This window comes from Euwallacea fornicatus, chromosome 5 (genome assembly GCF_040115645.1).
Source record: "Euwallacea fornicatus isolate EFF26 chromosome 5, ASM4011564v1, whole genome shotgun sequence".
Classification (NCBI taxonomy): domain Eukaryota; kingdom Metazoa; phylum Arthropoda; class Insecta; order Coleoptera; family Curculionidae; genus Euwallacea; species Euwallacea fornicatus.
In genome coordinates this window covers 6154000-6176667 of record NC_089545.1, presented here as the reverse complement: position 1 = coordinate 6176667, position 22668 = coordinate 6154000, and the positions used below count along the sequence as shown (strand labels likewise).

At 41.0% G+C, this 22668-nt stretch overlaps 3 protein-coding genes across 5 annotated transcripts; 1 reads left to right on the top strand and 2 right to left on the bottom strand.

Moving 5' to 3' along the window:
- Positions 1-76: 76 nt before the first annotated feature.
- LOC136339173 (coiled-coil domain-containing protein 102A) lies at positions 77-3614 on the top strand. 3 transcript variants are annotated; one of them, XM_066282193.1, is made up of 9 exons: positions 282-454; positions 777-895; positions 946-1082; positions 1135-1347; positions 1400-1681; positions 1736-1961; positions 2098-2582; positions 2872-2929; positions 3235-3614. In XM_066282193.1, exons 2-9 carry the CDS (start codon positions 785-787, stop codon positions 3241-3243), a joined length of 1521 nt encoding a protein of 506 aa, XP_066138290.1. In that variant the 5' UTR covers positions 282-454; positions 777-784; the 3' UTR covers positions 3244-3614. The 3 variants fall into 3 exon arrangements, with proteins under 3 accessions (XP_066138289.1, XP_066138290.1, XP_066138288.1); XM_066282192.1 differs by lacking the exons at positions 282-454; positions 2872-2929 and adding an exon at positions 77-275; XM_066282191.1 differs by lacking the exon at positions 2872-2929.
- On the bottom strand, positions 3601-11046 carry prc (pericardin). Its single transcript, XM_066282181.1, has 33 exons — positions 10900-11046; positions 10461-10514; positions 10259-10405; positions 9963-10212; positions 9742-9910; positions 9595-9674; positions 9221-9319; positions 9098-9166; positions 8917-9045; positions 8776-8859; positions 8684-8722; positions 8541-8624; positions 8378-8479; positions 8266-8325; positions 8134-8217; positions 7989-8081; positions 7863-7937; positions 7765-7806; positions 7651-7713; positions 7507-7593; positions 7412-7456; positions 7320-7364; positions 7175-7267; positions 7080-7106; positions 6344-7024; positions 6232-6273; positions 6057-6173; positions 5732-5992; positions 5595-5678; positions 5138-5455; positions 4614-5092; positions 4192-4567; positions 3601-4139 (listed from the first exon to the last, which is right to left on the bottom strand). The coding sequence occupies exons 1-33, from the start codon at positions 10987-10989 to the stop codon at positions 3673-3675; spliced, it is 4935 nt and encodes a 1644-aa protein (XP_066138278.1). The 5' UTR covers positions 10990-11046; the 3' UTR covers positions 3601-3672.
- A 550-nt stretch (positions 11047-11596) lies between these two features.
- On the bottom strand, positions 11597-17172 carry LOC136339114 (uncharacterized). Its single transcript, XM_066282099.1, has 6 exons — positions 16540-17172; positions 15696-15979; positions 15504-15637; positions 15230-15447; positions 14960-15175; positions 11597-14903 (listed from the first exon to the last, which is right to left on the bottom strand). Exons 1-6 carry the CDS (start codon positions 16610-16612, stop codon positions 14623-14625), a joined length of 1206 nt encoding a protein of 401 aa, XP_066138196.1. The 5' UTR covers positions 16613-17172; the 3' UTR covers positions 11597-14622.
- Between the last annotated feature and the right edge of the window lie 5496 nt (positions 17173-22668).

Sequence of the window (22668 nt, the reverse complement as noted above, 5' to 3'; positions counted from 1 at the left end):
GTTCAGTAATATGGTTCTAGAACTATATTTGTTTTAATGTCGTTCGCTAAATTAGCATTTAATTGTTTAAGGATGTGGTCATGCTTTAAATACTAACTAAATCGTTCAAATTAACAAAACAATGTTTATGAAATTAATTCGTCAGAGTAACTAAAGTGGTCAATGAGAGTAATTTTCAGTGCAAGTTTCATATTTTAGGAACAGCCCCTTATACTTCTGACAAATCAAATGCGAGTTCTGACACTTGCAGCCATATTTGTTTACATGTTTTTCAGGTATTTATTAATGAAATGTTGTCTTTGATTAATTAGTGATTTGTTTATTAAATCTGTGAAATTCTACACAAATTATGAAGCACTTTAAGTGAAATATAAGGAAAAACAGAGTTTGCAGTAACAGCATACACTTCACGATTATTTAGGGCGCAGTGGCAAAGAGCAAGTTAATACACTTAGTAAGAGCCCCATTTTGATCCCTTTTATTCTTTGCTTTTTAACCTAAAATTAATAGCAAAGTACACTTTAGTTAAAGAAAAGAAGCAATAAAATATGAGAGACTTTTTTGTCTCAATTAACAACAATTTTTCCTCTCCCAAGTTTCATTCACTGTTAGTTAGATTGCTCCAGTGTAATTTTGACTTATCTGGTTCAAAAACACGTTCAAAATAAGCCAGGAAATCATGTCTTACATATGCCTTAAACCAAATAGAAAGTCTTAGTGTATTTCAGAGTGGAATTTTGATATTTTTAAATTCAAGCAGCAATTCTCTTTTAAAGTCACAAACATGGCACAGAGTATCTCAGGAGGCACTGCTCCAAGAAAAACTGCTAGAGAACACGATTCTGGCTCTATGCCTTCACGAATAGGTGATGTTTCCGAATGGGAAGCCAATGAGGTGAATTGACATTTTAAACCAAGAAATGAAGACTAAATTTGGTTTTGAAGGCTTTGCGTCAACGAGAACTTGAGGAGGCTAAAGGTCGAGCTGCACAAATGGAGAAAACCATGCGGTGGTGGTCAGACTGTACTGCCAACTGGAGGGAAAAGTGGTCTAAAGTGCGCAATGAGCGGAATAAGTCCAGGTGAGCTTGTTTATTCTTACATTAAGACAAGCGTTTTGAAGTCGCTTGATAGGGAGGAATGCAAGCAATTGAGGACAAAATTGGAGTCTTCCCTGAAGGATGCTTCAACACACAAAAGGCATAGAGATGACCTAGAACTTCAAAATGACCAGCTGAAGAGAGAGATTGAAAAGATACATCTCCTGCTTCTGAAGCATGCAGGTCAGTTTGATAGCCAGATTTTTGAGGCTTTAGGTGAAGACCCATTGAAGGACTTTGCCTTCAGGTAAGCACTACTCTCTTAAAAGAATAATCTAGTTAATATGTAAGTTTTGTAGCAATGGGTCTCCAGGAAGAGACAACGGATGCAAGGATTTGGTCTCTCCATTAAGAGATTTATTACTATCTGAGCGAGAGCGTCAAAATGGAGTTTCTTCTAGCCAAAGCAATCCAGAATGTGATAGCACTGCTCCCTTAGATTTGGAGCACAAGAAAGATTTTATTGGAAGTCCAAAAGGGGCAGTATCGAAGAAGTTTGCTACAGTGGATGCTGAACAAAAAACGTCTCTGCTTCAGTTGAAGTTGGAGGAAGCTAATAAGACTATCAGTATAGAGCGAGAGTGAGTTTTTTTGTTTTTGTTGGGACTGGCGGATTTGTAGTTGATTGAATATAGGGAAAAGGAGGCTTTGCATAAACTTCTGGACCGAATTACTAGCGAGTTGCATGAGGAGAGAGAAAAGTGTGATGAATTGAGAGAAGCAAAACAAGAAGCCTTGCGGCAACTATTCTCACTTCAAGATGATCATGAAAAAGAAATTCAAGTTATAAAATCAGATTTGTTGGAAGAAGCAAACAGTCGTGAAGGGATGGACAAGAAAATGAACGATCTTAGAGCAGAGGTAATTCTTCACTTTTTTTTCTGTCTATTTATATCATATCTATATATATATATATATATATATATATAGTATTATTGTTTTTGTTATTATTATTATTATTATCAATAAAATAAATTAATAATAATGATTCTCAAAGTTGGAACGTTTGCAAGCGGAAAACGCCTCGGAATGGGGTAAACGCGAGCGCCTGGAAACCGACAAATTGGCCTTGGAACGCGATAATAAAAAGTTGCGAAACGAGCTAAGAGACATGCAAGAGAGGCTCGAGAGAAAAGGCAACAGAACATTAAATGGTTCAGACATGGAAATCCGGCATTTGCAGCAGGAAATTAGCGATAGAAACCAGGAAATTTCCGAACTGAAGCACTCCTCAAGTAAACTGAAGAAAATGCTGCAGGACAAGATGACGGAGTTGGCCCATGCGGCTCGCAGAGCCGAACAGTACGAGGCTGAAGTGAAAAAACTTAGGACGCGAGTGGAGGATTTAAAGAAGGAGTTGGCGACTGCCGAAGATGAGTTGGACAATGCGCAGAATCAGTCGAGGAAGCTACAGAGAGCAAACGACGAACTTCAGGAGCAGGTGGACAACTTCCAAGTGCAGTTGCAACATTTACATACCAGGTTAGTGGTTACTTATGTATTATTTAGGGATGCGCGCGGTGTTAGTTGCTCTGTCTGGTATTAAGGAAGGCAATTGGTGGTTTTATTTAATCTTTAATTATAATAACACTATAATTATTGTTACTTATATTGATGAAATCTGAAGAAAATTCAATAATGCTAGAGGTAATTCTGAAAGCTTTAGGCTGGTTGAAGTCACTTTATTCTTCATACTAACCATAATTTCCTAACATTGATTATAACTGTGGGTCTAATTTCGCTTTTCTTTCTCTCGCTTTCCGCTGCTTAGTATGGAGAAGGAGGACGCGGGCGAAGAAATGGCAATTTTCGAGGAAGTGAATGACTGCGTAAGTACTGTCTTACTTTCTGTGGTCTATTTACGAGGTGTCCCAAATTTGTTTTCAAACATGCGAATCTCAGGAACGACTTCCAAAGCAAATTTGACAATTTTTATATATATTTATGTTCTTTGTTAAAATTAAATTCGGGATACCTTGTATGATCCTCTTGGTCAGGAGTTCATCATTAACCTCTTCTCGTTAACTTCCTTCGTTTCCCTATTTGAAATTCCCTTAAATCTTCCTATGAGCCTTGCAGCTATTCTCCTCAGCTCAAAACCCCTTCTGAGGTCCATGTTGTGTACCTGTTCTAGATTACGTAGTCACAATTCGTCCAATTTGCTCGCCCATCGAGGGACGATTCTCACCAAATCCAGCAGCGATGTCGAAGATGACATGAGTGAGTTCTTTTAGCCATTATTTCGAATTATAGTAAACGTGTGGTGGGCCACCGTAACGACCAAAGATCTGTGCTTCTATGGCCTCGAGAGGAAATCCTAAATTACGCGTAAATTTCTTTTTTATTGCGCACATAACAAAGATTAATATTTATTTAAACCCTTAACGTATTTTCTTATATTAAACGACTTGGATATATCTAGTTATAGCAAGAGAGTGAAGGTGTGAGTGGCCGCGAGAGAATTTATCTGTAGAACAACTATATTATTCGATTAAAACGAATTTTTTGTATTAATTTGTTTAATCATTTCTTCAAACACTCTTTATTAAATAACTAATTCCTAAAAAACTCCTTAACACGTCACGGGACTCCCATCCGAATTTATCTTCCTCACAGGGAAACATGTCTTCCTTCCATTCGTATACACACAGGAATTGGTAAACATCCCGCAGGAGCTGCTTTGAGTGTAATAAACATTTGAAGTTCTCCTCCCCGTCCCCAAATTCTCCGAACCTGTCTCTGACTTGCTTATAGACACGAAATTGGGCAATACCGTACCGCTCTTCACTCTGTACCCCACTGGGTGATAGATGGGCTGGTAGGAGTAACCAGTGCCATAATGGCCGTTTTTGTAGGTTGTCTTAGTGATCACCCCATAGATGGGGTTGCTGGGCTTGTTGTAGTATATCTTCCCGTTCCCGGGAGATAAAGTGACGCTTTGGGCTTGTGCGTGCTGGCCAATGGCGTAGGTGTTGGGGCCGTTGGAGATAGATGTAACCCGACCGCGGAATCCTGCAGGAATTTTATATCCTGTTGAACCTAAAAAAATGCTATTAATTTTTTATTAATACAATAGTGATTTTTGCCTGACCAGGAATTACTTGTCCTGGCTGCAGTACCATTTGATCCACCGGGGCATTTCCTTCGCTTTGATGCACTGTAGCATCCAAATCTTCCAGCGGGTCCAAAACAATATGCTGCTTTTGGTAATTAGAGCTTTGACTCACCACATTCCTTTCAGGCTGCTCAGTACTGACAGTAGCCGGAGACTCTAAGTTCCTTTGTAAGAGTTTTCCGGAGGCCACTATCGGCTCTGGAGCCTCCCCGGAAATGTCTTCATCATCACTATAGTCTTCATCCGCATACTCAGGATCTTCAGAAGTTTCAGTTTCATTCAAAGAACTAACCACCACTTCGTCTTCGGGGGATTTGGGGCCTATTTTGTGCACCTGCATTTCGAAGAGTTTCTACAAAATATATCAAATTAAGGCAATCGATTAACTGAGTACTTACATTTCTGTCTTGAATGATTCTTTCTGTGGTGGTTTTTGTAGAATTTTGATTTTCAGGAAGGGGATCTGCACTTTTAGCGGGTGCCGCCACTGCAGTCTGTTGGCTTTGCGACTGCCCAGTGAAGTTTACCTTATTAGCAGTGAAGTTGAGAGGTTTAAAGTACCCTGTAGGTTCCGTCAAATTTCTTATAGCTGTTGATCCTGAACCAGCTTGAGCAGCTCCCTGATATCTGATTCCATATCGGAATTTGCCTTGAATTTGCGTCTGAGTCATTCCAGTATTCGTTCCACTTTGCGCAGCAGCAGTTCCTCCTCCATTGAAAGGAGAGGTTTGATTGTCTACCGCCTCATTGTTCTCATAGGGAGTAAATCCTATTTGTGCTTGTGAAGACGTCGGTCCTACCCCGTTAGCCTGAGCATCAGCTAATCCACCTTTTTCGCTTGCGCGCACCTGCGTCTGAGTACCTTGCTGATTTCCTGCTATGCACAGTTCTTATTTGATCACGGCATGGTTTGTTTACATACCAGAAGTCTGGGCGGAAGACAAAGCGTCTCCAGTATCCGCATCTAAAGTCACTTGAGCTTGCGATTGACCAACTCCCCCACGACCCTGTGCGCTGCTTTGGGCCCCATCTTTTCCGCCAGAAACCTGCGTCAAGGCCCCCCTTTTCCCGTCATCTGAACCGGCTGAGGCACTGAAAGATCCGGTACCTGAGTATGCTCCCGAAACTTGAGACTGCGCGGTTGCGCCTTGGTATTTGCCCTGGGCCTGCGCTTTGGCAATGATGGACTCGTTTCCGGATTGCTGGACTGAGGTGAGAACTTGAGAATCTGAGTCGTCGGCTGCAATTTGAATGTTGTTGGAAGGGGTTGATTGGAAGTGATAGAGATAGCAATAGAAAAAGTTGTCTCTGTGAATATTCTTGAGTTTTTGTGAACATTCAGGAAATTTAGCATCTCTAATGAAAATAATTATCCAAACCTCCTGTTGGCACCCTTGTCTCATTAATCCATTGTCCACCTACAGATGACCCATAATTCCATAGTCCGGATTGTCCAGCCCCCCCTAACACAATTTTTAAATTAAACCTATTAAAAAATGAACATCGCTTGTCGCACCTCCTTGTACATATTGTCCTGGTGGTACTTGCCCTCCTGGAGCATATCCACCACCAGAGGCCCCTGCTTGACCTCTAGGTACCCCTGCTAGACCACCAGGTGTACCTGCTTGACTTCCTGGGTTATAACCACTTCCCGGATAATTTTCATAACCTGAAGGATAACCTCTAGGAGCGGGTTGGTAGCCGTGGCCATAAGAAGGTGTAGAACCTCCAGTTGACCATTGATCTCCAGAATATGGTCTTTGTGAAGCTCCACCGGCTAATGTACGTATAGAAAATTAAGTGTAAGCACGATAGTGGGACAGGGATGTACGTAAATTCACCTCCGGTTGGCACCCACTGTCCGTTTATCCATTGTCCTGCACCTTGACCTCCAATACCTAATTGAGAACCAGGATCATAAGGCACACCAGGACCTCCGGATGGCCATTGTTCAGGAACTGCAGTTTGATAATTAAAAATAAGCCTTCTGTGTGTGCCGGTAGAGGGAATACTTACCTCCTGAAGGTCCCCCTTGAACAGCTGCTCCAGGCCCTAAACCTATAGAGAATTGTGTATTCTAAAGTTACATAATGACTGTCTACTATAGTGATAGTGTAGCTCAACAAACCTCCCGCTGGAACCCATTGACCGTTAATCCATTGTCCTGGGCCCTGTCCTCCTGCCAATCCTCCAGGCCCAGGTTGACCACCTACTTTTCTCAGTTCACCACCTTGACCTCCTATTCCAGGTCCAATTCCTTGACCTCTTACATCACCAAGTCCACCACTTTGACCACCTACTCCTCCAGGTCCTCCACCTTGACCGCCTACTCCTCCAGGTCCACTACCTTCACCACCCACTATTCTAGGTCCACCACCTTGAACGCCCACCCCTCCAAGTCCACCACCTTGAACTCCCACCCCTCCAACTCCACCACCTTGACCGCCCAATCCTCCAAGTCTACCACCTTGACCACCCATTATTCCAGGCCCACCACCTTGACCAATCACTACTCCAGGTCCACCGCCTTGACCACCCATTACTCCAGGTCCACCGCCTTGACCACCCATTACTCCAGGTCCACCGCCTTGACCAATCACCACTCCAGGTCCACCACCTTGAATGCCTACTCCTCCAGATTCACCACCTTGAACGCTCACCCCTCCTGGTCCATTACCTTGATTTCCTACTCCAGATCTACCTCCGTCACCTCCACCTACTATCCCAGGCCCATGTTGGTATCCCGGACTATAAGATGCTATTGGGGTAGAACCAGGACCTTCAGGTGTCCATTGTCCAGACCCAGAAACTAATTTTGAAAGTAAATGCTTAGTGTGAGCATTTAATTTTAAATAGAAACTGACCTGAGGAACCTCCACTAGGTCCTGAACCTGGAAAATTGGGAATCTAAGATTACAATTGAATTGGGTACAAAGTGCCCATATTTTCCTCCACTAACCTCCTGATGGTACCTGTAGGGGTTGACCGTTTATCCAGTACCCAGCACTTGGTCCAGCTCCTTGACCTACATTAGTTCCGCCAAGGTTTGTAGCTTTAATAACAATTGATAAGTTAAAGATTAATTAGAAATTAGAGTTTTTTACCTCTTGGAGGAATCCATTGTCCAGCTCCTTGACCTCCCAGAGGTCCTAAAATTATATCGTTTTAAGACGCATAATCCAAAGTTTAAACTTACCTGTAGAAGGTACCCATTGACTAGCGCCCTGTGATGATCCAGTTCCTGCAAACGTACCTAAATATAGTAGATTCTGGTTTTTCAGTAATATTTACCAGCCAATTCTGGAGAAAGCCATTTATCACCTCCGGGTCCGTCTGCTGATCCCCATTGTCCGGCATTTGGACCTCTCCCTCCAGCACCTACATTCCAATCGTATCAATTATTGATGGTCACTACTTTTAAATGATATCTAAAACCTGCAGCTGGTACCCATTTTCCATCCACCCATTGACCATTTTCACCAAGAGAGCCACCGGTACCTGGAAATTAAATATTATTTATCAAGTTTCCAAAACCCAGAAAGAACTTACCACCAACTCCAGGGGGCACCCACTGACCTCCTCCAGTACCACCTAAAATATTGAAAAATTTCGGCAAAATGCTCTGTGATTTAAATATATCTATTAACCTCCTGTTGATGTCCATTTTCCGTCCGCCAATTGACCATCCGCACCACCTCCTGTTGACCATTGCCCTGGACTCCCTGGAAAGAAATTGAATCAGAATCAGGTCTAATTTTTTTTAAAGGAAAAACCTGCAGGTGCCCATTGACCTTGTCCTGTAGATACTAAGGTAGCTCCAGAGGGCACCCATCTTCCATCAATCCATTGCCCTGGACCAGAAGTACCTGAAATTTACGTTATTCATTCTGTCGTTAAATCATCAAAAAGTGTATGTACCTCCAGCGGTACTTGAAGGCACTCTTCTCCCATCTGCCCATTGAGGTGCCTGTAATCTGTTAGTAGATGGTTCCGATTTGGTTCCTTGAAAAGGGTAAATCATAAAAAAGTTTTAACTTTTCAAAAAAATACCTCCTGCCACGGAAGGAACCCACTGCCTATTAATATATTGATCTCCATTAGTACCAGTACCTGTGAATAGAATATATGGTTCTAATTATAGGAATCTAAATTAGTATTTTACCGCCTTGTTGAGCTGCCACTCCCGGGTAAGTTGCATCGCCCGGAGGGCCCTGGACCCCAGAGGTTGTACCGCCAGCAGTACCTTGTGCTCTTCCTGAATAGCCTAATAAATGTTTTGTTTTTTTTTTATTTAGTGCTTAGTACAATTTACGTAGTACTGTAACCTCCTTTTCCAATTACGTCTGTTTCATAAGTTCCTTCGAAGGTACCATAGAACTTGCCAGATTGCTTCGCCTGGCCTCCACTTCCTTCCTCCATAAAAATTAAACTGAAGTCTCAATTGTTTAAAATAAGCTTGTATTTTTACCTCCTTCTCCAGCAGGTTGACCTCCTGGCCTTCTGTAATCTGGTCCAATGACACCTTAAAGCACAATAATTTTTTTTTCTACTCAAATTTACCTGATGGTCCAGACTCCCAAGGTTTTCGGGAAGGGCCTGATTGTTGCAATCCAACATTGTTTGGGCTTCTAGGTCTGTTTTGGTCTTAAATTCAAAAAATGTTTTTAGTGATTTTTTTAGTTGTTTGAGGATCTAGGTTACCCCAAGTAGTTCCAATGTGTTCCCCAGGTTGGCCTTCGCCTCTAGAAGAAGCTGCTGGTTGACCTTCAGACACTAAATTGCCTCCCTCATTCGGTCGTCTGGGGCCAGTGGGATAGGTTCCACCAGAATCTAAAAAATTCTTAGGTTTTTATACGGAGTTGCATTTAACGGAGTTAAGTACTCCATGTATTAACGTCTTCTCCAGGTCGCTTTCCAACTCCAAAGCCAGTGGGGTAGACACCATCTTCTCCTTAAAAAAAAAGAAGCAGTTCAGGGAAAATTTTCATATCTTGTTTCATCTAACCTGGACTTCTAGGACCTCCTGGTACTTCTGGGAGCAGTTGTCCTCCAGGTCTTGGATAGCCCTCTTCACCTGGGTGTCCAGGGTATCCTCCACTTTCTCCTTAAATATGATTTTTTACAAAGTTACTGAATTTAAAAAAAAAGAGCGAAATCAAAGGTAAAACATTTTGAAGCGCTGAGGAACCGTGGGAGTTCGGACCACGTACGCTCTTGTCTAATGTTCGATTAAATTGATTTTTTTCTTCTCAAGCAGATGACTTAGAACCAAAGAAATTCGCGGTAAAATTTCCAGGATTTTCCCCCACACTATTCTCTATAAACTTAGAAAGTTACTCAATGATATAACAAAATATTGACAAATTATCTTGAACTGACCAGGATTTCTAAAATCCCCGCCTTGCCTTCCTCCAGTTCTTCCTGCATAATTCCCCTCTCCAGGTACTCCTCCTGGGTATCTAGGTGGATTGAAAGTTTGAACCCTTAAATAAGTTTCACTCATGATAGTTGTGTAGATTCTCTTACCTGTGTCCAGGCCTAATGGAACCTGAAGGGTATCCAGGTTCGGTTAACTTAGCTGGGCTGCCCCCGTATCCATACAGCAAAGCTTGATCTTGATATCCAGGCCCGAAACACTGACTACAATCAACGGGAGAGCTTTGACTTTGCGCCTGACCCATTCCGTTGGTACCCACTGCAAATCAGTCTTAGATTAAAGCCTCATTTGCGGTATCCTATATACGCACTGACAACCGCCTTTGTGCCCTCATTGCTGCTCTCTGCCTCGGCTTTGCCGGGCTGCGCCCCATTGAAGCCGAAATTAAGGTATTGCGACTGCGTCTGCCCTCGTATTTTCCCCACAAAATAATGGCGTTCGTCCCTTTTCCGACGCACTAAGGGGAGGTCATTTTGGCTGCCAGGCTGGGGGATCTGGATGAGATAAGTGGGGAATCCCCGGCAGAAATCTGATATCCGCGTACCGGCCAATCTCCAAATCTACGAAAACCGATTTATTATCTGAGGAGGGTGAATTGGGGCGTACCTCGCGCTTTGAGAGTTGGCTGGTGGTGGGCAGAGGCTTCAGACTGCTGCCGTAGTTCGCTAGTCTTTGGCTAATAATACTTTCATTGTTAGTGAGGATTTCCAGCAGGCATTTCGAGTCTATCAGATCTTTGAATGCCACCACCCTCTGGAATTCATTGAACGTTTCGCGGTGTCGCGGGGCCAAATCCAGCGATACTTACAGTTTGGTAGTCGTAGAGGGTGCGAGGTTTGGCGCTGTTTTTTGGTATCGAATTCTGTAAACGATTTTTAAGCATAAGGAGATTAGCAGTGAAAAAACTTCCGAATGGTAGCAAACAACGTTATGATCTAAGACAGAGTTCACTGGGATTTGACATGTCCTAGATAGATTATAAGATGTTTTTATAAATAGACCGTTACAAAATTTAACAAATTTGATAATAAGTCACATATTCTACGCATTCATGCGTGGTTTGAATATTATTAACGCAAAATTAACTCAATTTCCAAGGCAACAGTTTACGTTATGTGCGCTAATTAATTATTTAAATGTGGATTATCTTAACTAGCGATAATTGTTTACGCTTTCTTCGAGCTCATGTAATGCCTTGGCGCCATTTCACAACTCTCATCAGAAAGTTATTACCTCATCTCTCTCACCTGCTGAGTCTCTACGATGGTCTGCGCTCTCGAATCACTGAAATTCCACACCACCAAGAGAGCACCACAAAATACTTTGAGCAGCTCCATGACATATTTGGAGCGAAGTGTGTTGAACAACACTAGTAGTAAAGTAATTCCTGTTTGGTGCTGACCCCTGAATATCTTCGCTCACTTGGGTTGGATGAGATAAAGGAGCGTTTTACCAGGGAATTTCGAGAAGTAATTTGGAGCTCATTGTAGCTTTAACGAGAGTATTGCGGGAGGCGGTGTCGAGGACGCTGGAGGAGTTTGAGGGGTAGCTTTAGAGCCTTCGCAGGCGACGACAGCATCGAGGCGAGTGCGCTGAAGCGAGAGCAGGCTTCCAGGAGCAGCCCTTGTAAGTGCAGCGTGTAATAACCGCGATATCAAAGGAGGGTGATGAGTTGGTTCGGTCAAGTGCCCAAAAATATGTCACCCAGATTCTCGGAGATAATTTTACACTTTTATAGTTGAGATGAGGGGACGTGAACCGTATTTTTTTTGCAACCGGCGGCAAAATATTTGGAGTCCTCAGCCATAGACATTACAAGATAAAAAATTGCTTCAGAATCGTTTTTGTGCCATTTAAGATAGATAGTGAGGTCAAGCAGTATGTTCTATTACGCTCTTTAAGCTTGATTAAAGCGTCATCAATAATCGCAAATAAAAGGCCCTATTTCCCAAAAGAGAATGTTTATTTTTGTCGTATAAAAGTACATAAAATTGTGGTTACTACGTAATGTGGGCAGTTACAATAACTCATCAACCATCCATATAAGTACTCAAAGGAATGCTAAATAATCTGTGCGTTTAACTTTTTAAATAAAACCATTAGGAATATGCATTATAATACAACAAATAAACTTATAAGAATATAAATAATAATACTACGGAATGACTAAATATTATATGCACATTACACAAAAATGTGATATTTACATGTGAGGGCTATTGCACGGTCCAGCCAAAGATACGAAATTTACACAGGCGTTAGAATAGTGACTAGCAAGGCGCTATATCATTAGCCGACATAACGGAACGAAAATGATAAAAACTAAATAACAAACCGAGACAAAACTTAAAAATAGTGACTAAGAAGGTTCCACTGCGACCATTTCGCATTGCGCCCAAAGACCTGTTGCAAATGGCGCTTTCAGACTAGCTATACTCCCATGTTATTGTACAAAAATGGCTTAAAAGAAAAACGAGACAAACTATAATAAAAAAAAAAAAAGAAGAAGGGGAAGATAATCGTAGGTGGATTCAGAGCTATGAGATCATACTTCTAGAGATTATTCAGTGCAACAATAGAAAACATTTAAGTTTAAGAACCCATATCCGGATGTAATTTCTTAATGCCGCAGTAGTTCGCACAGTCAGGTCTTCCTCTGGTTCCACTGGCGTTTTATAAACCAGAGACTTCACATGCCTCCATAGAAATAAATCTAAAGGTGTCAGATTGGGCGACCTGAGGCGCCACAGAACTTCCCGATGCAATTTTCTACAAGTAACTTTTCAAAATTTGCAAAATTAACGAGTAAATGTGTCAAACTAATAATCAAGAATTTCTGTTATCGGTGTTGGTTGAAATAAATCTTTCGCAAAAAGCACTTAAGAGGTGCATTCAAGTCCACGGATGATATTTTGAACAATTGCTATAATGTAATTTTGGCAAATAAATTTAAATAAAACGTGCTAAAACCTGATAAAACACGTTTTTACGTATAACTCTCTTAGAGTATCATAAGGCTTTATCGCCTTACGCAGATATTTCTAAACATGAATTTTTATATAAAAATCATTAAATGTCTTCTATTGTTGCAACTGTATAATCCCTAGAAGTTTAATCCAATAGTTCTGAATCCCCTGTATTTAAGTTCAACAAGTCAATGTCCTGGTAACTTTATCTGCACGTTCGGGATTATTTCATCCTTTATATAAAAAGAATTTTTAAGAATAGATTCTTCATATAAAATTACCCAGGCTTGGATTTTTTTTACATTAATTATTCACCAAATTATCAATGTGGGCTTTTTAATTCTATCTAAGTAACCTAGCTTGATGTTAGAGTTAACCTTCACATTACTAAATTGGCCCTTAAAGTATCGGCTAATAGCACTTCTGCTTATGGATAATCATATAACTAAGTACAATCTCTGCTATCGCTGATACAATATAAATAAATTTTAAGTACTAGCTGCCATGAGGACTTGTAAAAGGTTCAATATGTACAAAGTTCCTTAAATTTAGCACCATATCGGGGTTCGCCTTGCGCCTATTTAAACGATAAATCGGACCACAAGAAACTTGCTGTACACGCTCTTGGGATTCCTTATAATATACATGGCATCGAAGAATTCAGATCTGCTCTAAACTGCATTAAGTGTGGTCAGTTTTCTCTCAAAAACCAATGAATTTAGCAGAATTTGGGTTTTTATAGCATAAAATCCCTCCATTTCACATAAACAGCATGAAATTATTCCTAAATAGTACAAAACACAAAAAACTTGATTTAGTCTCAATTGTCTACCCCCATAAGTATCGATAACGCTTCCCTAGTTGTTTCCCCATCCTTACTGTGCTTGCAAAACTACGTTACGTGGACGTCAAAAGATGGAGCCGCAGTGTTATTTCTGTCACATGGTCTTTACGTGCGGTTCATCAAAATAAGTCACGTGACGCATGTCTTCATGGCCGCGGCGCGTATGAATTACAGATTTTGCGCTTTTCATTTGGTGATTCGCACAAAAAAAAAGTGACAAAATGTTGTCAGAAATGAAGGTTCGCGCGAAATTTTTCGGGACAGTTTTCCGGGAAAATTGCAAAGTTTCGAATTTCCGGGAGTTCAGTGCTATAAACAGAGGGTAAATTCCCCCCGTAGCCGCGGTCTTTGCGTGAACTTGAAGTTTGTGATAGTCCCGAGTCGATGCATCCACCATAATGAAAGTGGTGATGCTGGTTGAGTAAGCAATAGTAATAGTTGTTTTGATGTATTTATATCGAGTTTCATAAAGTTTGCATGGGAGTTACTTGTGCGCGAATATATCAAAGCTCTGGTAACTTTATCAAGAAGATAAGGTCCATGGAACTAGTGCTATAAAGGCTATAGAACTTGTCTTCAAGATAAAGTTGCCAGCAACCCGAGGCCCTTTGTAGGCCCCTGACTCGATAAGCGTTTGGATTTCGGGGGTAGAAATAACCTGAGGTTATTACTAACTGAGGTTAATTAACCTAATAAAGGATAAATGACCTTGGTAAAAACCCTTAAATAACGAAAGAGCACATCACCTCCTAACAAACTATAATACTTTTACACTGAAATCTATTGAAACATCCGTAATCGGAAGTCAGTATAGTAGTTTCTATACTAAAATACCAATTTACGCAGCAGCTATATTTTGATGAGGAATATCATATGAGAGTTAGAATATAGCTAACTAGGGGTAGTAAAAACAAGCCTGATCGCAGAAAAAATATCATTGTGTAAATTTTATCAACGAGAACTTGACAACTACTACACGAAACTACCGCGTTTTTTATTTACGGTTTGTACAGTAGTGAAGTACGAGGTACCAACACCACATATGCTAAAATACAACACTGATTTACCCCTCGAAACATACTTTATCATAAAAAAAAAAAATGGCCCCCAAGAAGGAATTTGGAAAATTTCAATATACTCACTGCTAGAATAAACTAGATCTACACCTTTATAGCCATTCGAGAGTACCCATTATCACCGTTATCGCCCCTTTTGAAAGTGGAGGCACTCTTGGAAAAATCCACTGGTTGTTCTTGAGCCAGCATATGATTGAACACTGCAGCATTGAGCACCATAGACGGGTGCTTTATGGTGCTGTAGAGGATCCGTTCGGGATTGGGAGAGATTACCGTGGATCTGTAGAGCATTGGAGTTCGAATAACTGAGTCGGTTAGTCTGGCGGTTGTCACTATCGCTGGAGTTGGAGAGGGCAGGGATTTTTCTATGGAAATGTCATTTATTTGAATGGTTTTGGGTGTCTTTTAAATGAAATCAAACCTTTATCGGGGGTATTTTCCCTCGACGACTGCCTGTTATTCATCCTCATGCAGGAAGACTCCTCGTGTTTGTATAGATAAGATTTAAGGGCAAAAGCCTTGCCGCATCTCCCACAAACATGCGGCTTTGTATTGGAATGAGTTTGGATGTGAGCCCTCAAGTTTGACTTGTCTGCGAAAGCCTTGGAGCATATGGTGCATCTAAAGGGTTTTTCGCCTGGCGTACAAAAATCGTTAGGTCAAAATTTATGTGGTGCTCGAGGTGACTTACCAGTGTGAGTGCGAATGTGTCCTTGAAGCAACCATGGCCTGGAAAAGCACTTTCCACAGTACTGGCACTTGCACCCCTGGTTGTGAGTGCGCACATGCATAGAGTAGGCGGGCATGCTCACGTAGAGCTTATCGCAATGGGGGCATCGCCTCGCCTTTTTGTCTGCAGGACTACGATGCGTCTGTCTGTGTCGAGCCAAGTTACTAGAAGTGCTGTACCTGTCGTATGGATTTAAAAAAATTGTCATATATTTCAGAATTGACTTAGGACTCACCTCTTTCCACATTCTTGGCATTCGTGCTCATTGTTCTCGGAGGAAGTGCTAGAAATTTCACTGGTGCTGCTGCTCGGCAATATCACTGGCTGCGCTTTAGAGAGATTGAAGAGGGTTTGGTTCAATTGCTCAGTCTACCGAATTATCATCTTTGTAGTAAAGGAAAAAATTACCATTTTGTTTTATGTCTACCTTTAGTAAGTGAGGTCTAGGAGTTCTGGAACTTTTATCGAATAGCTTGTGAGTGTACGTAACGAAGTGTTTCTCTCTTTCGCGGTCTCTCTCATCTTTATTTTGCGTATCTAATTCGTGATTGCTTTCAAAATGCAGAGAGTTTCTACCCTTCAGGATCTGTCCCGTGGCCACAGCGACCTCAGCCAGTTTGGTCAAGTTGTACAGCTCGTCCGGCAAGTCGTTGCTGCTGTCCGACATTTGCGTGTCTTCCGCAGTGCTCACCGAGTGCTCTGGGCTGAATCCTGTTTTGAAAGTGACTCAACTCACGGCTACTTGTTGGCGTTTTGGCAAATTGTCCAGTCCAACAAGTAGCTTCGTCCTCAATTTTGAGTTTATAAATAAAGTGCGGCTAATTTTAAGTATAGGTTTTGATGGTTTACACCCGAATTGGTCCAAATGTGTACGACCAAGTGGTCGTTTACACGTTGAAAGAAATTTATAGGCGGTTGGCAATCGGCCAAGAGCCACACATTCCCAATTATCCACTATGATTCTTGGATATTTTTCACGTTCGAAACGCAATTCGGCCGTCATAACTTAGTTTTATATTTAATTTTAAAGCGGTCATATTCCAGATTGCTTTAAGTAAACCGAGGATGTGTCTTGACCACATGTTGTTTGACTAGAAAAAAATCCTCTGACGGGTGGTTGAGAAGGAATGAGAAAAATGGCCATAAATTATATAGCACATCTCCGGATTCTTTATGTGCGAAGAGAAATGTTTATTTAACAAAACGCCTTTAGATGCACCATTGTTTTGAAATTGCACTTGTGTTTATGGTATTCAACAAGAACCACTTACCGTCTTCATATGCTCCTTCAGGATCCTCCTGCGTTTTGTACCTTCGATGGCTCATTAAGAATGCTCGCGGCATAGTCGCACTCCCGAACAACTTTTCCGTATTTAGTAGAACTACTTAGCAGGCTCTTTTTTCCTCGAATCTGATGACAATGACAGGATGTCCCAAAAATAAAACTGGTGTTGGTGGAATGATTATTATTCGCTCATGGAAAACAGAATAGTGTTTATGCCTCGGTTTTCGCTCGAATGGTGTGCTCGAAGAATGCTTGTTACGTAGGAAAAATCAAAAACCGACTGAAAGGTCTTAAGTCAGTATGCTTAGCTATATTTACTTTTCGGGAACGTGCCAAGTTTTCAGGTGGTAGGGAGATGAGAACGCTGAAGCGCTGAAGTTTAGTCTGGGTGCGCATGGTGCTCCCAGAATAGGATTTTATTTTTCACGTTTGTCCGTATCAGAGAAGCTGAGAATAAGCTAATTTGTCCCATTTTTTTGTATTAATAATTCCTAAAGTTTGCTTTGTTTTCGTTGCTGGTGCGTTATTATATGAGTTTTGAGTGCTGATGCGAGAATATAAGTATTATCACCTAAGGGTCTTCCGTATAGGCGTCAGTGATGTTTGAAAGAGTTGTTCTTTGAGTTTACCCGTACGTCCTGCACCTTGCAGGAAATCCCGAGTCCATGTCTCCATTCTTAATTAGCAGCAATTTTCCAAACATACATGTTTTTTGACTTTATTCCCCAATATTGCAGTAGATGTCCAAGATGCTTCTGATTGCAGCCCTCTCAACTCCCTCAATCTCGAGGGCCCTTTGATTTTCCGGTTTCTAGGAATATTCCAAAAACTTCTTTGCTTGGGCCTCGTAAAACCGATATTTAATTCTATACGAAACGTCCTATTTATTGTATGTTTGTGGGGGGTATTTTGGTTTTTCGAAGTAGTATTTAGATTGACTTAGAGCGGTGTAAACATTGAGAAAATATATTAGGAATGCAAAAATTGTTCCCCTTTTTTGCAAAATTTTCTCGCCTTCTTGTAAAACTTTGGTTCATTTTGCCCCTGACTAAATAGTACTCTGCAAGTACAGAGTTCACAGATGTAACCCTCTCATGGGGATTCGTTCACTCATTTGGCCCCCACGCATTATGGGAGTTTTAGCAGTTAAGACTTTAACAATCGAGTCGAAAATTACGTCTAGATATTACTGAAATAAGTTAAAAAGTTAAACAATAGCCCGCTGCAACAATGTTAACAACGGCGCGTGGAAGACGTTCTCAAAATGATTATTAAGCTGGGAAAAACCGGTCAAGGCATACGCAAAATTTGACACTTTCCCAATTTATGACACTTGGACGGTCAGTTATATTAGAAATTTGCCAGTGTCAGAACGAATGTAGTAGATAAAGCGAAAGCAAAATTAATAAGAATAAATTAGAGATCTGATAGTGACTTGATTGCAATTTCAATTTTTTATGAGTCGAGAAAACTTGACCGCGTTCAAGAGTCAAATACGCATAACTGCTGTCCATGTGCACTTGCAGATTTGCCGCGTTTATCATTTTTCCATAGTTTGTCTGCAATTTCGAATGAAAGCTTATGTCCTTTTCTTTGCCTTATTCTAGGATAATTGACTATATGCAAATACTCCTCTGTATCTACACTAACGCTCGCAACTGGATGACTCGGGCTTTCCCGAACGGTTCTCTCATTTTCTGCAACTTTTTAAACTTTTTGCGGCCATGGCCGAATTCTCTTTTTTTCGCCCGAAAGAACCCTGAACGCCGACAAAATTCACTTCCACCTGTTATTTTCGAAAACGAAACCGATATATTTAGCCTACAAGCGCACTATGAAAAATGTCTGGCGAATTTATCTCCACTGGTTTGAGGAGATGCCAAAATCCCGAAATTTTCAACAGGTCTTTGTTGACGATCAAAGTTCGATGCATTATAATGCACTGACGCATCGAATAATACGTCTCTGTTCAGTGGTGGAGCCGATGGGAAGTGGCGTCGGGAAAAACGAATGGAAAATCCACGGTAATGAGTCAGTGGCCGCATCGCCGGGAAGATGGGAAAAAGTGGTTTATATGGCGTGATGCCAAGTTTTTCCAGACGAACGTGGCGTCTTAGCGCATACCACGGCCGGATTTAGAACTACTTTTGGTCCAGGCGTCGGCGTCTCTCGCCAGAGGCGGAGCCCACATGTCTCCTCCAATAATAACTCTTTATTATCAAAATTATTTTCCTCAATCTTTTCCTCCTCTGATTGACTACTCAAGGATCCTACCGAAAAAAGGGAAAATTTGTGTTGTTGGAAGGTACACAGGCAATGATGGAAGGGAGGGTTTTTCTTTGACTGTTGAGCCACTGATTTGCGTATAAATATACAGTTCCATTCCCCGAAGACCGATTTTAAATCGGATTTTAAGTCGGAACAAAGAAATCAGCGACGGGATGTAAAGAAATTCATGTTCAATGTTATGGATGATCCGAAAATAGATCCCGGGCCACTTGCCTCTTTCTTTGGACCGCAAGGAAAGGTGATTTGTGCCGCGTTTAAAAGCGCCATATCTAGCCGGATGTATAGGTGGGATATCCAAAATAGAAATTTCCTTTAGCTCGATTTTTGTAAACAGTGCTACCATGGCACGATTCGCTTCTCCACCGAAATGACGAAGATATTTTTAACTCGAAAAAAAAGCTAGTTTTAGGTCAGTTTTAATCGCATTTACCTTCACTCCCATTTTTTCCTCGCCGTGTCACAGGTGCGACCATTGTCTAACAAACATCTCCCATTTCAAACCCCAACCTGCGAAACTGTTCCAAAAAAATATGTGAAACAGTGGCATGGGGTATGCCACATGTGTTTTGAGAAATATATGAATATCATAACGCAAGTGCGACACAAAAAACGGAGCGCCTCCGGGTAGGCCTCCTCGGCATGTGGCCAGAAATGGAAGCCTGATTACGGGCCTTTGGTACTTAATAGGGTGCAAAAAGGGCACATGTTGGGTCGAGGGTGGTGCCCCAGCACACGCCAGGACTTCCGGAATGTTGATAGTTGCTTTGCGAACAGGGAACAAAGCACGGAGCAACCTCTGACTTCTAATTACGATCGAAAAGTATGTTATTCCGGAAGTTGCGATGTAATGGGATTGTATGATTTTATGATCATATTTATGGGAATTTAAGAAATTTTCCACGGAAAATTGATGACATTTTTGAAAATCTTAGCCTCAGAAAAGAAGAAATCAGAGTTTCTTTTGTCGAAAAATTTTAAATGACTATTTTTATCCTCTTGGTTTGCATGAGGTTTGGAGTTTTCGATCATGCCCTTTTCCATTGCCTTCAATTTTATCACATTTTTTTTTTTAATTTCCACAACATTTTTAGAGATCTCCATGAACTTTCCAGAATTTTCCTTATCCGGGAAAATTTGCTAACTGGGTTGGTTTAGTTCGTAAAACGCTTTGCATTGACGAAACATTCTGTTGTGTTGCTAATTTTCTTGCGAAGATAATTTGGCACGTATTTTCTAAAAACTATCTCCCAACACTTTAGCTATCTTATGACGAGGATGTTCTACTACTTGTTTCTCTAAAAGTTAAATTTATTCGATATTGGTTCTCCTTCCTATAAAAAATGTGACCTGGCAACTTGACAATTTACATCAGGAACCCTTAGGGCGAACTGCATAAGATAAACAAGTCTGAGTTATATCCGGAAATCCCATGGTCTGGTAATGCCGTCTGGCAGTCGACCATGGGGTTAGGGGTTATTATTGGCAAGGTGTGCTAAATTCCAGGTGGCTTCTGACAGTGGAGAAGCGACGTTTTAATAGGAACTTTGGCTTTACAGTCGTTATCAGAAACACGCATTCGGGTGCTTCAATTTATCCACATTTCACGGAGCTGGCACACTCCTGGACTATGTCAAGTATTTCCGGATTCGATGACTGTACATTCTTTTTAATTTCGCGCCTCAACTAAACGTGCTTTGATAAAACAGTTTTTTCCACAGTCATATGGTCGGCATATGTGTCTTCAAAAATGCAATATTGAGCGGTAAAAATTACGATTAAGTCGCGTGTCAGCAAACCTCTGCAACTTGTCTGGATTTTAACACCTGAAATCCGGTGATGAAAATAGACTGTATATGCTTGGGGCAGATATATATATATATATATATATACGAGGTAATTCTGGAAATTCTGGAACCACTTTTATCCCTTGCTCGAGATAAATTTACGCCTTGGCCGCAAATAGCGGAAACATGAAACTTGTCCATTGTCGCCTGGCAAGGAGTTGGAAATCCACATTTCACCTTGAAACATGAGAACGATTTTTCGAGCTCCCTCGTATCTTGCTGAATAAAGTGTGCGCGTTTTTTCATCCAAACTGAAATTAAAAATGTATCCTGTACACGCTACGGTAAACGGAAGTTGCCTGGATTATGGCGCAACAGAGATACACGTGTTTTTCGAGAGGTGTTTAACCCTTTTCCAGTGTTTTTGTGAGGCGATGTGGGCAGGACGTTTTGTTGGTAAAACTGCTGCAAAACGCCGAAGGATTTCCCCTACGATAAGGGCCAGATTCAAAAATAATTCGAAGAGGGTTTGGGCCTATTTTGAGAGACGCATGGTGTTTTGTCTGCAACTGCTGCACGTGGGTAAGCTGAGGCACGTGTCCACGTCCCCATTCTATTGCAGTGGTGAATGTATATTGTATTGTACAGGGATCCGTCAAGCTTTCGAGGAAAATTGCAGCCCACCTTGAATAATATAAGTGTGACTTTGCCTCGTAACTTAAAACGAAGCCCGAAAATAGCTTCCATAATTGGCAATAAACTTCGGAAAGCACAGGGTGCAGGGCATACGTAACTTATTTTCAAAAATCCAGGTGAGGAACGTCCTGTCGCCATCGACGGTGTAGTGTTTCCTGCGCAATTAAGATCTCTTTCCTAAAAAAAAATTGGTAATAATAATCGTTAATTGTGTATGAGGCAGCAGCGAGCTTAAGAGGAAATCGAAAACAAACAAAAGTTAGGTAACTTCCGTTTCGGGCGCACCATCTGACTGCAGCACTCGGTTGCCGAGTTAATAAAATAAACACCACTTTAATGGATCCCAGAAATTGGTTTTTAGCTTACTATTGGGCCTATTTTGGACTTACTTGACTCGAAACGCAATAGAAAAGTGCATGGAAAAGCAGCTCAATTGTCACTTTCAGGGCCAAAAAAGAATCTTGAAATTTCCTAAAATCGTTTCCTGTCTAATCCAAGCCTGGGTCAAATCTTTGATTGATATGCCAGATCGATCAAGGGGACTCATTTAATGATATCAACCCAAGTTAATCAAAATTAAAAATTAAAATACCTCCACAGCTACTGAAGCTGTAGGTCGATGAAAAACCGATATTAACAGAGCTGCAGAAGAGGGATCGTCTACTTTGGGTTAAAATTAAAAAAGATTGGACCTATCATGATTGGTCGACAGTTATTTTCAGCGATGAGGCTAAGTTTGACGTCTGCGTTGAGGGTTTAAGAATGCGTGTGAAATAATTAAAAAATGAGATCTGGAATGAAGATTGTTTACAATTAGCCCTTATATTTCCCAAAGGTATGCAGCAGCAAATGGTTCAGGGCCTTTGAAACTCTTGGACGATGAAATTAGTGTAGAAAAATGTAAATAAATATTAGAAAACAATTTGTTATCAAGCCTTAACTGTTCAACAGAGATCGAAATTATTCCTTTATTTTGCAAAAGAATGCAACGATCCATACAACGAAGTGTTGAGAAATGGTTCGCTGAGCATGTTTTACGTATTCGGCCATGGCCCCCTCGCAACCCAGACTTGAACGCCATTGAACATGGTTTTCATTACATAAAAAGGTTTCTAAGAGATCATCCACAAAGAACAATGCCAAAATTGCCTCGAAAATTAGAGAAGGCATGAAATTATCCACGAATATTTGGAAAACCTTGTTGAGTCAGTGACTAACATGATTGGCATGGGATTACATTCCCTAATTTTGATCTTATATATTAAGTGTCCTACAATACAGAATCAAAAATCCAGAAAGAACTATTTACGTATCTAGTAGATATCTTCTGCAATTTAAAGGCAAAT